This window comes from Pipra filicauda, unplaced genomic scaffold (assembly GCF_003945595.2).
Source record: "Pipra filicauda isolate LSUMZ 115617 unplaced genomic scaffold, ASM394559v2 scaffold65_size3143899_pilon, whole genome shotgun sequence".
Classification (NCBI taxonomy): Eukaryota; Metazoa; Chordata; class Aves; order Passeriformes; family Pipridae; genus Pipra; species Pipra filicauda.
In genome coordinates this window covers 1,184,999-1,202,255 of record NW_024104820.1, presented here as the reverse complement: position 1 = coordinate 1,202,255, position 17,257 = coordinate 1,184,999, and the positions used below count along the sequence as shown (strand labels likewise).

General features: G+C 34.0%; 1 protein-coding gene across 1 annotated transcript in view; it reads left to right on the top strand.

Moving 5' to 3' along the window:
• Positions 1 to 17,257, top strand: part of MALRD1 (MAM and LDL receptor class A domain containing 1) — a 242,574-nt gene that overhangs the window by 112,732 nt on the left and 112,585 nt on the right. The window contains exons 27-28 of the mRNA XM_039388522.1: positions 13,265 to 13,510; positions 14,698 to 14,855. Of these exons, the coding sequence (XP_039244456.1) occupies positions 13,265 to 13,510; positions 14,698 to 14,855 (404 nt within the window). The remainder of the gene's footprint in view (positions 1 to 13,264; positions 13,511 to 14,697; positions 14,856 to 17,257) is intronic.

Sequence of the window (17,257 nt, the reverse complement as noted above, 5' to 3'; positions counted from 1 at the left end):
AGGGGTGAGGAGAAACAAATTTGCTCACACATTCCCTTATGTGTTACATATTCCACATTAAGGGCTGGCCTCTGATTGGGTGAACTGAGAACACGAAAGCTTTAACCCTACTTTGCATTCCAAGAACTAACAAACAAATTACTCTTACTTGAGTGTAATTATTACTTTTCTTTTTCTCACACACCTAAAAGTAGAGAAACAATGTTGCAGTAGAGCACATTCTCAGAAATATCAAGTGTTTTTACTATTAAGTCTTGCAACAGTAAAAATTATCTGAAAAAAAAAGTTGTATTTCACAGTATCTAGTCCTATTTTACTGTCAGTGCAGTACAACTTTGCTGGGCATTTTGAATTGTCTAGACATCCTGGAACAAAATTTCCATGTGTGGTTAAGACTGAAAGCACGTGTGCTTCTTTATTCTGCCTGTCTAACTGTAGGAAACAAGCTGTAACTTTAATGTTTTTTCAGCACATACTTATCAATAGTCTCTTCAGGTTACATTTTACTTTTTTAGTTATGGTGTTGCATTTTCAATATGGTATATAGTAGACAAAAAACACGTTATTTTTCATAAGATATTTGTAAATTGTATTTGAAAGTTCAGTTTATACATTATGATTTACAAAGCCAATTTGAGGCAATTCACTGCACAACTTCATTTTCATTCTCTGATTTATTTTGTTCTCAGACTTGTCAACAGAATATGACTTCCAAGTAGAATGATACTGGAAGTTGCATAAGTTACCTAACTATCACAAAATGTGCCTGGATGCTGTTTAGTGTTAGGATAAACAAAGTTAACAACCAAAGAAGTGGTAAAAAGACTTATACGTCAAAATTTATAAAGCATTCCTGACTGTGGAAGGACCACCATTGTTTTATGCTTAAAAGTCAGAACACCTCACATGACTTAGACAAGGAGAAGAAATTAAAGAAATAGAAATTACAAAAACTGCTTTTTTGATGATTGGAAACTTCCAACTATCTAGCATACAAGCAAAGATTGTGTCACCAATAATCATGGAAGTTGTCCTCTAGAAAAAAAATGATGGGAAGTTGTTGACTGAGGCTTCATGGTCTTCACCAAGCAGAGAGGAAAAAAAATACCTGATTTTCCTCTCCAACTAGACTGGAGAGGGAACATGTCAGTGAACTGAAGAAAACAAAGATTCTTTTCTCCACCTTTCTTTTTAATAAACACTTCTTTCTTTGAGGAAAGTCCTTACTATTTCTGTGCTGCATTATTAGATGTCTGAGTAAAAAATAAATTTGGGGGGAAGAGGAGAGACAAATTAGAATATCTTCGTTGGCATATAATCATTAGGTAAAGTAAATTCAAATTTTATGAAACTTATCTAAGACTTGAAATATTTAGAGTGGGATTCAGCTCCAAGTTAAGACTGAAATCAGGTGTCATGTACTCCAGATGTGTCAGATATCTAAACTGTAGTTATTGTAAATGTTATTGGTCTTTTGCTGCCCAGACGCTTGACACAACTGAATTACACATGAGAAGTATACATTGTTTGTGATGCAGCAGGGTGTCTAAGAAATCCTGACAGTGCTGACAGATGTATAACAGGAGATATGGAAAGTATGTGCCTTCAGGTGGTGACAAGGACACATTCTGCAATGCTATGTGGATGGGCAATCAATTAAAATTCTAGGTTTCTACTTTAGCATAATGGGATCATTCTTTGCAGTCCAATGATTGTTACCAATCAGAATCCCATCAATTTTAAGGGCAACTTGGACACTTAGCTTGTCTACATCTAAACATACTAGTATATGTCTCTGTGAGCTGAATACCACCTAAGTTTTTAGTTTAGGACTCTTTTAAACTCATTAGGCACCACGAACTAGTTCTATTTTCATCATCTCTTACAGGCCTCTCTCTTTTCCTGGATTAGTTAAGATTTGCTTTACATGTGATGGCAGTGCATCATGTTCTCTGTCTGCTTTAAAATATATATATTCTTCAGTTTTAGATAAAAGAAGCTTATGCAAAGTAAATGCTTATCTATAACAACTTTTTGTGTCTAAATTTGACAGAATAGTTCCTCATTTAACAAATTGCTATTTGATTTTTTTAAAAAAGAGAAATAGCCATGTGGCTATTTAACAACCAATTATCAAGTAAAAATAGACACACTATCTTTAACGCCGCTGATGCTTTTGAGAATTCACACAGGATCACTCTCGAGGAGAAAAGACAATGCAGAAAGAATCGTGCCTTGCAGAATTTACCACCTAAGGAGTCTTTCTGCTGTGCCTTTTGCAACTGGACGTGTCTATCTCGTATTGGCCTTTTTAGCCACCAGCGCGCTTGTAACAAATGCTGGTAGAGCCCTTCCCAAATCTTCGTTCCCGAAGCCTAGTCATGATCAAGTAAAAGTTAACTATTTGTTTCTTGAGATTGAAGGGAACACACCCTGTACACCAGACCAGGAGTTATGTCTACTCTGTCCCTTCCAATGGAGACTGTACTTTTGGCTTTCCCCTGTGTATCTAAAGATACAATCCTAGAGCAAGTACTGACTGTTTGAGAATAAATTTGGGAAATATGTTTGAAATAACTCTTCTTGGGACATTTTGTCATTTTTCTTGCTTCTGCAAAAAACCACAATAGCACACACAGAAAGGCTCTGTACAAGCAGAATGTTTGCTCTAAAGAAAGTATTTTCCTACTGAGAAAATGAGTAATGGCTACACCAGTCCCCTTTCACGTGACAATATCAACAGCAAGTTATAATTATTCCATGTTCAGAAACTCAGGAATGATTTTTATCTTAAGCTTTTAAGCCTACTTGCTTAAATCTGAACACAAATGTTTTAGTGGGATAGACAAAACCTAACAATTAGAATGCTAGATAGCAAGTTACTTTTTCTAGTGATCAGGAATAATCAGTAACTGATACAGAAAACAAAAAATCACTATCCAAGAGTGAAACTATTGTTATTCATAAATATTTTTTATAATACAATAACAAATCCTTGATAAATAGTATCTTAAGCTAAAGTCTTGCCTCTTTCTCTATATATAAGAAGGAAAAGATCCTTTCTATAGCAGAGCTATTGCTGCACTGTTGTGCCAAGCAGGGACACAGATAGATTCATACACATCCTACAACTTAGTTCCTTTGGAATCAATTTCTGTGACCCTGCATAGTGACTTTTATGAGATGTATATATATATATATATATATATATATATGCATTCAAATGTAAATGCTCAAGAGAACTACTTCCAAGTAGATGCTATACATTCATCAAAAAGCTATTCCAGTCATGAGCTAAAGTGCCAAGGCTGCTATAACACAGCTTTACTACAGTTCTTTACTTCTGTCCCTGGAGAATATCCCAGGATATTGAAACTCCGGGTATTGAGAGAATATTTACCTGTTAATGGCGATAAAGATTTTCAGGAGCTGAAATGGTTAATTTGAGTGCTTGTTTAACCAGGCCAGTATTCAGTATTCTGGCGCATACAAAACACGATCTACCAATGTATGAACCTGGAAAGACTCAGAGATTTACTTTAGATTAAAAAAAAAAAAAATTCAATTTGGATGCCCACCCTCAAGTTTCTGAGAACTATATGTCATAAAGCAGACATGACACAGGAAAAATCTTTCTCGTGGTTTTGTATTTTGAAATTGCCAAAGCTTCAAAAGAGGATTATGTAGGAAAGTTTTCAGCTTCTATTGGACTTTGAGATGAAGGTTTGAGCTAGGTTAATATGAAGGGTTTGAGTAGTATTGTTTTTTGGGTTTTTGGTATGTTTGTACTTCTGTATTTCCTTTACCTTCCCTTCCAAGGGAAGGAAAGCTGAATGGCAGAGCTTACACAGAGATCAGTGTATCTGAAGTGACCATGAATAAATTTAGGCTAGATGCTAAAAGGGTTCCTTATCTGAAAACCCGAAAATAGCATTTCAGTAACAGCAGTGGAGAAAGGTACTGATTGAATTGAACACAGAGAAATTGCTTGAGGTCGTTGCCTTTCATAAAAGTGAAATAGACCTAGTGATTTGAGCAATTCCTTTTAAAACCCCAGTTCCTGTGAAGTGGCATAAAACAATTTCATCAGGGCTCTCTTTTTAACCGTGAACTATTCTGCTGTTCCCATGTTCAGACACTTACTAAGCAGATGTGCTACTATTTGCTTACCTCAAAGTACACTGATAAATATGAACACATGCTGAATGGAGGTACAGTTAATAAAGTTATTATTGCTTTGGGGAATAAATGATTGTTCTGGATTGGAATAATGTTAAACGAGGATAACAAAAAAAAAATGCATTTATCTTAATTGTTCAGACTGTCTGGAAAAAGATAAGGAACTGAACTACTTCATATCACTAGGAGATATTAGCAATATGACATTAGAGCATAGCAGTTCCAAATGTAATTGTTGCTTACAGAACCTCACCTCAAAGGACTTATGGCAACTTTATCGGTATAGTGTTAATATTTTTCTTTCTGAGAAAGAGAGAATCTTGGGGGTTTTTTTGTCTGAGAAGGACTGTAACACAGAGAAAAGGCAAAAGCTGATCATATTAGAAGCTATGTTTCTTTATAATACCGAGTGATTAAAGAGTTTGTTGGTATCTTTCTCCTCCATCTAGCAAAAGCTATTTTTCATTTTCCTGTTGACCCCTTCAGTGGAGGCTCAAAGGTGTGTGGAAGGCTGTTCAAGACATTAATAAAATCTTTTAATCATCATGTCCTCTTCAGCTCACTATAGCATTCTGTCTAATACAGATAGAAAGTTTTGTAATAAAGTGTAAATACATCAGTCCTGAAACTTATTCCTTCTGAGCAATGACAGATGAGGATTCATAGGGGTCATGAGATTCAATTTAATCAGTTTTGGATGTTTTTAGTTTCTCCTACACCTGACTCTTACTCAAGTTATTTCTAAAGAATATAACTTAAGAATACTATAGAATAAATGTTTAAATGCTGTAATTGCTTGCAGAAATTATGTTTCTTGCATCTTTTTCACACTTCCATCCCATCTGTACATAACTGAGAATACTCCAAAGCAGTTTCCTTTGTAATTTACATTTGTATTGTCGAATCACAGAATACGCTGAATTGGAAGGGACCCACAAAGACCATCAAGTCCAACCCTTAGCCCTGCACAGAACCATCCCCAAGAGTCACACCATGTGCCTGAGAGGATCATCTACATGCTTCTTGAACTCTGTCACATTTGGTGCTGTGATCACTTCCCTGGGGAGCCTGTTCCAGTGCCCAACCACCCTCTGGGGGAAGAACCTTTTCCTAATATGCAACCTAAACCTCCCCTGGCACAACTTCAGGCCATTCCCTCAGGTCCTGTCACTATTCATCGCAGAGAAGAGATCAGTGCCTGTCCCTCCTCTTCCCCTCGTGAGGAAGTTGTAACTGCAGTGAGGTCTCCCCTCAGTCTCCTCTTCTCCAGGCTGCATGGACCGAGTGACCTCAGCTGCTGGAATGTTAATACAGACTTAAGGGAGCAGATTGGCATTTGTAAACAGTGGAGCTGCCCAACTGATAACAGATAGACATTATGAGGTGGTCCAGTAATGGATTTAATTTGGCATAAGACTGTTCAGGATTCAAAAGCGAAGATAACAAAAAGATGTATAACTTGGCAAAGAAAATAGTTCATGGAAGAGACATCTGAGCTCTTATGGACATGGAATAAATACAAAGACTATTTACTGCTTAAGCCATGTTTTTTTATACCTTTGTTTGGCAGAGAAGGATTTCTAACCATATTTTTGTTCGTACTTTCAGCTGTGGAACCAGCATTTCTCAGGTTCTGGGCCTCCATGTCCACTATCTTCTCTACCTAGGTCAGATCTGACCAGGGCAGTGTCCCGCCCTCTGATCTCAGAGTCAGTTCTGTGACTGCAAATGAGAACTGATTGGTCAGGCTTTGAGTAGGATTTCAGGGAAGCATATTCCAGCTGTCAAATTTACTGAGCACAGTACAGCAGCTCTGGGAAGTTGTAAGGGAATTTATCACTGCACAGCTTCCACTATATACTTTGGGCAACAGCTTGGAGTGTGGTGAAGAATATGAAAGGAACCTATGTTCCAGTGCAGCCAGTGAAGATCTCTTCTCATTCAGACTGAGGTATAACATCACCAAATGCTTTCAGTTCAGTCTACCCAACTTTCCTTTGATCTCCTTATAGAAATTCCCTTCTGGCATACCTCAGCTATTCAGAGTTTGTGCAACCCATTCCTCATATTCAAACTGTTCTGATTTATGGGTTTCTGCTTTACTTCAGGACGTCTTTTAGATTCAATCTCCAGATTTTTCTCCCATCAGAAAAGCAGGCGGTGAAACCACTGACCAGAGCCTGCGCTAGGCACCATGAAATGCAAATGCCATACCTTCTTCCACCCTCCAAACTGTCAGATAACAACAGGACCATTAAACTGCAGGTCACAGAGAAACCACTTGTGGTTCTAAGGTAGAGATGTCACCAATTATGCACCAGTCCAGGCTTTCAGATAAATGTAATAGTTTTTTAATCTTCTTCAGGCAAGATGTCAGTGTACAGTCATACATTTTATGTTAGCTGTTGAGTTGTACTTCTAAAGGCCATGCTACAGCTTTTCGACATATTTTTAGATTGTGGACTTTATACCTTAGGAATGTTTCTTCTTTCTGTGTCTTTACTAAGGAGTTTAGTTAGTAAATATTTAGGTTTCATTTATTTATGTTTTTTTCCTAAGAATAAACTCAGGTGAACTTAAGAATTAAGAATTAAGCTTTTCACTTTAGTTAGTATTAATTTCCCTCACTGTAGTAGATGCATATGATGATTACTATTGTTTCTGAAAAAGCTTTGCTTAAAAACTATATGTGGATTACTTTTCTCTTTGTCCATCCTCAAAAAGATAGGCTATAAATTTCAACTTGGCTTTGGAAAGGGAATATTCTATATAAGAACTGATATATCAAGTAAATGTCCTGTTACACCAGTTTTCCTTGTCTGTCCATTTCTTTATGTTGGAGACATAAACCACCTGCTTAGGACTGGAATAATAATGTTAACATGTATTGTATCTTGTTTCAGTTTTCTGGCAAGGAACAAACCAGTCTTGATGCTATTACAATCTGTCAGTGAATCCAGGCCTAGGTCTCTTCTTATTCTGCATGGGAATTTCCCACCTGAAGAGATTAACTAAAAATTTCCTTTTAAGTGGACCTACTAGAATGATTTAGAGAATAAACAGGTGTAGAATTAGTCGAGCAATGTGGAAAGTATGCATTACTTTTACTACTGACAGTATTAGTATACAAGTAGTGTAAGAATAAATGAGTTAAAAAGACCTAACACCTCCTTCTCTAATCAAAACCTGTTTTTTTTATTTATTTTTAGTGAATGCACACTCACATGCACCTAAGCACTTGAGAATGAAGCTTTTTCTCTTTACAGCATTGTCTTTAGCCTATAGTATATGCTATGCCTATAGTATATGCACTAAACTTGGTCTGAAGAGGCACTGAGTGCCAATCTTGCCTTCAGCTACTCAAATTCTCCAGAAATTCTGGTAAACTTAATTAAAGCAAAACACCGTGTTAGGACCCATTGACTGGGTCACAGATTGGGTATGTGTTATAGTGTATTGAGCAACTGATAAAAGCCCATACTTTTCTAATAACAAACTACAAACAGAACAAAGAAGGTTCTTCAGTGCTCTGTTGTGGACAGAGACAATAACATTGAACAGTAATAGGCTACCTTGCAGTTTGTGTTTTTGATTCTTAGTGTTTCTGAGGTTGAATATTACAGGATCTGATTTCAAGAAAAGAGTTCTCTTGTGTTTGTATGTGGAAATAGACAACATGAGGAATCAGCTGAGGATGCTTTGGTTGTTGTTGAAGTCTTCTTCTGCTCTTTGTAATGGTAGTAACTTAGAAGGTTAATAGTTTCTTCTAAAAGTCCATTTTGTAAATTAAATGAAGCTGTTGTATTTTTAAACTTTCAGTTGCTCATAATACAAACCAATATGTCAAGGTACTAGAAAGGCTTATAAAACCAAATGTTTGTACTCAATCCTAGAAAAAAAGGGTTATTTCAAAAGCAAACAAACAAACAAAAACCAACCAAACAAAACAAACAAAAACCAAAACAACAACAACAAACAAAAAAAAACCACTAAGGCTGATAAAGCGTAATAGTTTTTAAATCTTCTTTTTTTCCCCAACACTTCAACCTCTGAAAGTCTTTAAAAATTCTTGTAACTTCTAAAGCTTTGCTTTTGAAATGAGATACATTTTTCACATTCCTGCACCAACAAGTCAGTATTATTATGCATCATCAACAGTGATGAAAGCACTTTGTGTCCTTGGGCTATACTGGTGAGATATTAGGGGAAAGACATTCTTGTTAACAAATTATTTTTTTTAAGGACACATAGATTTCAGTCATACAGTAATGTCAACTCAGAGCAGGAATGATAATGGAGTAATGGTTGCGGGGAACAAGCTCAGAGATCTAAATTATCCAGAGAGCCCCTATCCCTGGGATGTCACACTCTTAGCCTGCTGATTAATTACTCTGGCCTCTATGTCAGATTATGGTTCTACAGGAGCTCTAGCTTTGATTTAGGAGCTGGTATGCTTCTAATTGTGTGAATGTAAATAAAATCTTCTGAAAATATTTTGAAACAGATCTAGGTTTTCATGCCCACCAATGGGTTATTCTGATAATTCTGATAATTGTAAACTATCCCATTCATTTAATTATGGATGTTGATAAGATTAATTATAATAAATTTAAGAAGAAAAAGTTTAATGACTTTTAGAATATCCTTATCATCAATCTGTTTCCTGTTGTTCCAAAACATGAATTACCTTCCTGGTGATTTTAAAGCAATGCTGATATACAATAAAAACTAATAAACAAATTATGAGATTAACTGTTAAATGCTCATAACTAGAGTCATAACTAGTGTAATCCCATATGTAGTCGTAGAATCATAGAATTCTTAAGGCTGAAAAGGATCTCTAAGATTATCAAGTCCAACCCTTACAATCATATTTTTGCAATTTTCTAGAAGTTCTTTATCAGTTTAGTTATGATATTTAAATTACTTCTAATAAGCAAAGATATTTAAAGAACCAGCTTCAAGAAGATTGAAATCTATTGGAGAGATCTTAGATTTTCCTCTCTATTTTGCAGGTACTATAGGCATGGACAAATGTTTAGTTTATCTGTTATAAATTCCCAAAATATTATAAGCAAATTATATATTATACGCAAATTAAGGTTAATAATTAATATTTAATCTAACCTCCTATATAACACTAACTATGTTTTCATCTAGAGTTTTCCTTGATTTGTCAAATAATTTTAGGTTAAACTAAAGCATATCTCTTGGGAAGAAAATCAGTATCTATTTAAAGCCTTTAACTGATAAAGTATTTATCACAGTCTTTGGTTTTCTATTCAATGGTTAATTGCTCAACCATTTCATTTTAATTTGCACTTCAGTAACTTCAGTTTTCCAACATATAATGATGGGCTTTTTTGTACTAAATTAGAGTTTTCTGCTATCACTGTTTGTCTACTTACAAGTAATTACAGAACATGATCAATAACATGACCTAGTTATTTCTTAATCTTGTCTCTAATAAATTACATTAATTGGGCTCTATGTGGTCACTCAATGTAAAAGTGTAATGAGAAAACTCCTTTAGGAATCTTTCATGGCCAATCCAAGAAATATGACACAATTTGTTTTCATCAATACCGAATGTAAATGAAAGGGTTATATACTCAGATATGAGTTCAAACACCTGTGAGAACCTGTAGTGGATTTTGAGGGTAAAGTGATAAGTGGAATTTAAAAACAAAACAAAACAAAACAAAACAAAAAAACCGCCCTATATCTAATATCTATTATATACATAAAAGGAAGGATGAATGATTCTCATCCTGAAATGAAGAGAAAACTAAATATTATGAAGGAAACAAGCAACTGATAAAGGATTTGGATGATAAAAACAATAGGTATGTGAAGTATCTGAACAGAGATATAGGAAGACCACCTGAAGATCTTCAGAACTTTTAAGTGATATTGGAAAAGATTAAGTCCTTCTCAAATGTCTCCATCTTGTAAGGCGAAAGAAAATAATAAATAATGTGCATCGTCTTAGCATATATTAATGGAGTTAATATATTTTAGAGATTTAAAATATTATTTTTATTTATTTTAACAGAGGAGGTAAACATGCAATAAAATTATTACTATGATATAGGGTGATATAAAATATTAGCTACCTCATAGAAAAAACTTGTTTTGACACAGGCTATGGTTTCAAAGATTAAAGAATTTTTTCACATTTGGATTTACTCCTTTAAGAAAACAACTGGTATTACCAGAGTTTGAAGATTACTTAAGTGACACACATAGAGCCTGTTTCTTAATAGGAATATATTTTCTATAATTTATTGCTGTTCTGCTTCAGTGGTGCAAGCTATATACCATGTTAACTTTATCCGAAGTTCATTGATGTAGAAGATAAGCCATATTTCAGTTCTGTTACTAACTTTATTTTCTCTCTTGATATTTGCAGATACATTTTTTTTTTTTCAAAATACATTTAAGAGAAACACCTTAATAAAATAAAGAGTTTCACCTTGGTCCTAACTACATATTTTTAGATATAAGTGTTCCACCTGTTGATTTTGCTCAGGGTATATAAAACAAGGGGATTATTGACTGGTGTAGCAGTTTTCCTCTGTTGTGTAAATCCTCCTCAGTTCAAAGATTATTGATCTGAAAGACACTAGGAGCCCCTTTGGACTAATTTGATGCAGTTACCACACAAAAAGTCTACTTGCTAATAATCTTCAAGACTGGAGGAAAATCCAATCTTCTCTGATTGGAGGAAAAACTTACTGAACTTTGTTAAGTTCCTCTCAATTAAATATCTCTCTTATACCCACAAGAATCTATATAACAGAATGTTTGAATAGTTAGGATTGAGAAAAAGTAGGGAGGAAAGGAAGAGAGTTCTAAAAAAACCCTTTTCATATAGATTCAGGGTTGGTTTTTGGGGGGAGGTTTGTTTGTTTGGAGTTTTGGGGGTTTTGTTTTGGGTTTTTTTTGCTACAGTTATAAAGCCTTATAAAGTAATGTCACTTAAAGAGAAGTCATACTATGGAAGCACATCCAGAAACAAGTCACGTTACGGACTGAGTTAGGCAGTGTAATATCATTCATTACACATGCTTGAAAAGATTCATTCATGCCAGGATTCAAGATGGATTTTTTTGTTTTTCCTCAGGGAACAAAGACTTCCACTTTTCAACTTCTTTTTTTTCCCCAACCTGAAATTGGAAGTAATGCTACAAAGGGACCTCAAAATGCAATAGTTATTGCAATTATTGATCTTTGAACTGCAAGGAATAGTATTTCAAGGCATGAACTACATCCTGAAATTTAAATCCCTAGTTTGCTGACAAAATAAGTGTGTTGCTAAATTCTTACTACAATCACATAAAAGAATGTAGGATTATAATAAATAGCTCCTACAAGTATATGTCATTTAACTTAAGGAGCAATTTTACAACACAACTCTGTCACCCTTTTGGAAACAGGAGAGATGATTGAAAATCTGAAGCAGATTGATAAAGGTTTCTGATAGACACTGACTGATTCATTGATACAATTGCACCATTCTTTTAACCAGAACCATTTTCACAGATTGTGTCCTAATAAAAAACCACTGATGATTTCATAAACTTGTAACTGTGGACTTCAAATAAGTCTTTTTCTTTTAGTCAGAGATTATCTATTTTTCTTGCCTCCAGGTCTAGAGACTTTTGCCTGATGTTCTTGACTTTCAATGAGTACCACATTTTTATTCTAGTTTGCTTCTTTCTGTTCAGATATTTTTCCTCCTTTCTCTGAACAAGTGCTAAGAGATGCACTTGCTCTTCTGGAGTAAACGTGATGCATATTTTTATGTTACTAAGTAATCAGGAATTAAAAATTAATATTTTCCCTAGAAAATTTGCTAGATATTTCTATGGTATTCTAATATTTATTTGTATTTTTTATTAATTTTTAATAAGTATTGTGTTAGGAGGATTTTTACTTTAAAAAAGAAGGGTTAACACTTGTATTCTTTACCTAACATCTAGAAATTCAAGACTTGTTTTCACTTTACCGAAAGCCTACAACGAAGGGGTCTGGCAATGTTTTTTCAATTTGTTTGGGGTATTTTTTATTTAGAGTCTGGCTTAAACAAATGCCTAGGGACGGAGTTTGCCAAATGAATACCCCATCTCTTATTCTCTTTTTATTAATAAATCAGTTTTTCTGATCTCTTAATAAAATCCAGCCTTATGTGAATTTCATTTAATTCCATCAGGTCCTCCTTGAAATTAATACAGTGGCAATGGAAACAAGTTTTTAGCACCATGTGATTTTCGGTATCCATTAACTCACATTCTCCCCACACTTGTACAACTTTCATATATGTGTATATTCTAATTTTATTTCTGTTGAGCTAATATATTTATAGTCCTAAATAAAATTATACTTGTTCATTTATCTGGGGAAGAGGAGAATGTACAAAGTAAATGGGTAGGGCTACATTTAAGAATTTTGGGTCTTTTTTCTTGATTATAGAATGTAGTGAAGGGGCTGTGTTTTATCCAGAGTCCTGCAGAAACTGATCTGAAATGAAAACATGAAACTTGGAAATGGATCCTGTGATCTGAGTCTTACAGTCTTTAGACTGTACAATAGTAGAATTACCCCTGAATAATGCCAGGAATACTACACAAAGAGGACACCATCAACCCACTGAACTTGTCAGGAAAAAAATAAGTCCATTAAAAGGCAAACCTCTCTAGTTAAAATAGAAAAGTTTTTTCTTCCAAATTAGAGCTCAACTTTGCAGCTGAAATGAAATGATTTAATCCTCCACCACATGAAAGGAGAATGTCAGCAATTAAGTCAAACTAGAAAGCTTTGTTAGTGAAGGAATGCCTGGCTGGAGCTTGCCCTTCAAGGCTTTACAAGGGAAACAGTAATTTATTTAGGCAATCACTTGACAAAATACAAAAGAAATAAACTGATAATGGATTGGCACTTCAGGGGAACCAAAGGCCTTAATAAAACTGCTCTGGACCACCCTTGTCCTCCTAAATACCAAGCTCTCTGAGATGTAACCTCCCAGTAACCTTGCTGGGATGCATAGCAGCGTGATTCACCAGTGTGATTCTTCTCTTTTCAGGCTCCTGCTCACACGGCCATCGGCAGTGCCAGAACGGCAACTGTTACAGACCAGAACAAAGCTGTGATTTTGAGGACAGCTGTGGGGATAATACAGACGAGAGTGAATGTGGAACTTCCTGCACCTTTGAGAACGGCAGATGTGGCTGGAAAAATTCTCTGGCTGACAATTTTAACTGGGTGCTAGGGATCAGCTCACCTCAAAGTCTTAGACCTTCTGGGGACCACACCTTTGGAAATAGAACTGGTATGTTTTCAGTTCACAAACGAGACATAATTGTCTACATGAAGTGTCTCATACCTCCCTTCTCAGGCATCAGGGGAGTTCTAACATGTCTAATCAGGGTGTCATTTTCAATGTGTGACAATATAAAAGTATTAATTATCATTGTACAATGACTTTAAGTTAGGAAAAATCAGTTGTTTCTCATATGAGTCAAAAAAAATAATTTGATATTTGTCTGGAGAGAGACGTCTGGTCTGGCTGAAACTTGCAAGGGTGAGTTAGCTCAGCTGTGAGGTCCACTGGGTCCCATTCCTTCAAAGTTTATTTTCAGGAAGCTTATAGCTACCCATAATGACTATTCATACTTTAATTTTAGATAATGTTAAATAAATAAATTTAAATAAATGGGCCTCCTTTGTTAGTGGTAGTGCACCTCCTGGTTTGTTTTGGCCAAAGCACCCAGTTATCTGTTCTTGTCCTTGCTACAAGCTCTGTGCCTTCATCTTTTGCTTTTGAAGGTCCTACAGCTCAGGCAAAGATGATATCAGAGCTGAGCTCAGAACTGACCTTAAATTGAAATATTTCACAGCAGAACTGCACAAAGGTGCAATAGTAGTTGTTGAATGTTTACATGAACTGCTGAAGGACAAAACCCAAGAAACTTAAAGATGTATACGGAAAAAAATTATTTAATTTACATTTTTTTAGTAATAAATGTTTTTAAAGTATTGTCATGAATATGTCACTAAACACGTTAATATATGCTTGACCTGAGGGAAAAAACAAATTTCTCATTCCATAATATTAAGGCAAACATCTGCAATTGTAGCGTAGTGAGAGAAGTGTCAAAGTTACAATAAGCCCATTTTATTCCATGTTTACTGAAGTAATTTTTTTCTCTAACTCATACATAAAATTTAGTAGATATGCAATTATAATTTAAGTTTGTTATTTATACTACATTTATGTTTATGTGAACTACACATTTGTTATTTGTACAAAGGAAAGAATGAACTTGAAAACTTGTAGAATGTATTATGCTTCTGATTAAAAATAAAGATGGAAAACTCAAGGACCGTATCAGGATTGGAAAATATTAACTCTAGGCATCTATTTTTACAATTTCCTCTGACTAAATAATTTATATTTTTAATTGTATAATTTGAAAATCTAAAACATTTTTTCAGTAACATATATTTTAATTTCAGGACACTTCCTGTACCTTGAGGCCACTGCAGTAGGCCTAATAAATGAAAAAGCCCATGTGAAGAGTTCCATATGGAAAGAATCAAGTAGGACTTGTGTGATGAGCTTCTGGTACTTCAAGTCATCAAAAGCCATGGGACATATTCAGGTTCTGATTAAGGTAATAAAAAACCCCCTTTATTTTGAATATATTATATCTGCAAGGGTGTATATGCTCCAGCTTCTCTTAAAAGCCACAGAAATTCTTAAAATCTTCTTTCCATTTTCCCTCTTCACATACAGTACCTATCTCTTTGATATTCTCCAGGTGAGGCTATTTTCATTTTTTGCTGCCATCCCTATTGGTAGCTATCAATATACAACCCTATTGTTCTGATGGGATGGCATTCACAAAAAAAAAAAAAAAAGAATTTGTAACGTGCACAAAATGAGAATAAAATTCAAAAATATGACTGCATTAAATAATTTATCTTTTTATGTAAACAAGTACAGAATATATAATCAATTTTCTTTAGAAATGGCATTTTCTTCACCAAATGTGTAATGACCAAAAAATTATTTAAAAAATATATTTAGTTATTAATTCACAAGTGAAAACTAAGACATTCATTAAAAATGACTGTTCTTTTGTTGTTCATTAAAAAGTATTAACTCCTTGTAAAAGCAGTTTTTAAACCATAATATGATTCTGAGTAGAAATAATCAATGCTCTTCGGATCCAATGACCAAATATAGCACTTCTAGACAGAGTAGAAACCTTTGCAAAAGACAGTGTGTGTATTTGTGCTCATTTGTATCTGTGCAGGGAGTTCTAGTTGTTCCAGTGGTACAATTTATTTGCCATATGATATTCTACAATATCTCTAATATTATCCTGGTTAACTGCCTTGAAATATTCCAGTGCATATGTTGACTGCATTATTAAATGATAAATGATATTTTTCCTTGAAAATAAACTACTGAAAATTACTTCTCAAATGTTCTGTATATTATAAGAATAATTTAAACCTCTTGAAGATAAAAGACTTCAGTAGGCTTTAAAATCTAAGGATAAAACCTAGGATGTGTCTGTCTGAAATATAAAAACAATGAACCCTTTGACAGGCATTAGGAGATTTTTTTTCATGGATTAGTCCAAACACCTACAAATGACAACAGGCTACTCATCAAGTAACTGTATAGCAATGAGATATATTTACACAGCTCTTTTTCCTAGAAAGGCTCAAATCCGTAAATGAGGCAAGTAGATTAAAGAAAAATAGAAATAATTGCTTAAAAATAACTTTCAATTGTTATTGTATTAAAAAATTAAAACAAAAATAGATCCCATTACTTAAAATGAATAAGGTACAAAAATAAATATTTATCTTAACTCCAAGATCAAATTATACTTTTATTGAATTACTCAACTGTGTTTATTGTAGCTCCCAAATATTGTAATTATGAGCAGTTTAGGATTGCATAATTTTAGTTGCAAGCTAACTTGTAAACTAACTTTGGTGGAAAATAAATATTAGCTGCATCAGGCACGTGTGAGTGGTGTGCAGGTAGTGTTTGTATCCCTGTTGACTGTGTACTGTAATTATCACATTAAGTATGTTACAGCACAGACAGTTGCCTTAACAACTTAAAAATAATTCTAATCTCATTTTATTATATGTAGTGAATTTAATAATACATATTCAAATACTTCTGTTAAACAGGAAACAAAAGAAGTGAAATAAAAGAAAATCAAACAAACCACACCACCTAAAATGAGTTAAAAAGAGACATTTGTTCTCTGCTGAGATATTGTCTCTGAGGGGTCCAAGTCAAGCAGTTGAAATTCTTAATTATTTTTTTCATCCTCAGGATGGACAAAGGGATTTAATTTTTTTTGTTTATTTTTTAAAAAAATAACCTGAGAAGAGATTTACTAGATAGTTATCCCCATCAATAAGAGTCTATAGAGATTATTTTTTACTCTACTAATATTCAAATGTATTACTTTTATGGAATTTTCTATATGACAATCAGTAATATTTTCTTTTTCTAGGTTTTGTAAATATTCTTTACATTTTCTCTTTCTTTTATTTTTATTGCAGTGGCACATTGCCCTCTTCTTATTTTCACCAAATTTTATTATCTTAATAAACTTTTCAGACATTAATTTTATATTATTTTAAACACTTGTCTCCAGGGAGCCTAAAGATATTTTTAAAGGAAGTATGAATAGAAGACATTGGAGGCATGACTAATTATTCTTATTCAATTTCTTTTTTTTTAATGAAAACAAGAATTCTACCTGGAGATATGAAAAAATATTCTCATTATTGTACCTGGGATTTTTTGCAGATCAGCTTCAGTTTACCTGTTATGTTGCTTATAAGGATCCATAAATCAATATTTTAATTAGAGTTTCTACTTAGCAGTGTCTGTACAAATAAAGTCTAATTAAACAGCACATAATCATGGGAAGTCATACTGAAGCTTCTCCTAGTTCAAACTGTAATAGCAATATATTTCCTTCCAAATTTAGTATCTCTTGATTTAAAATAAAGTTAATGTCAATGAAATCACTAT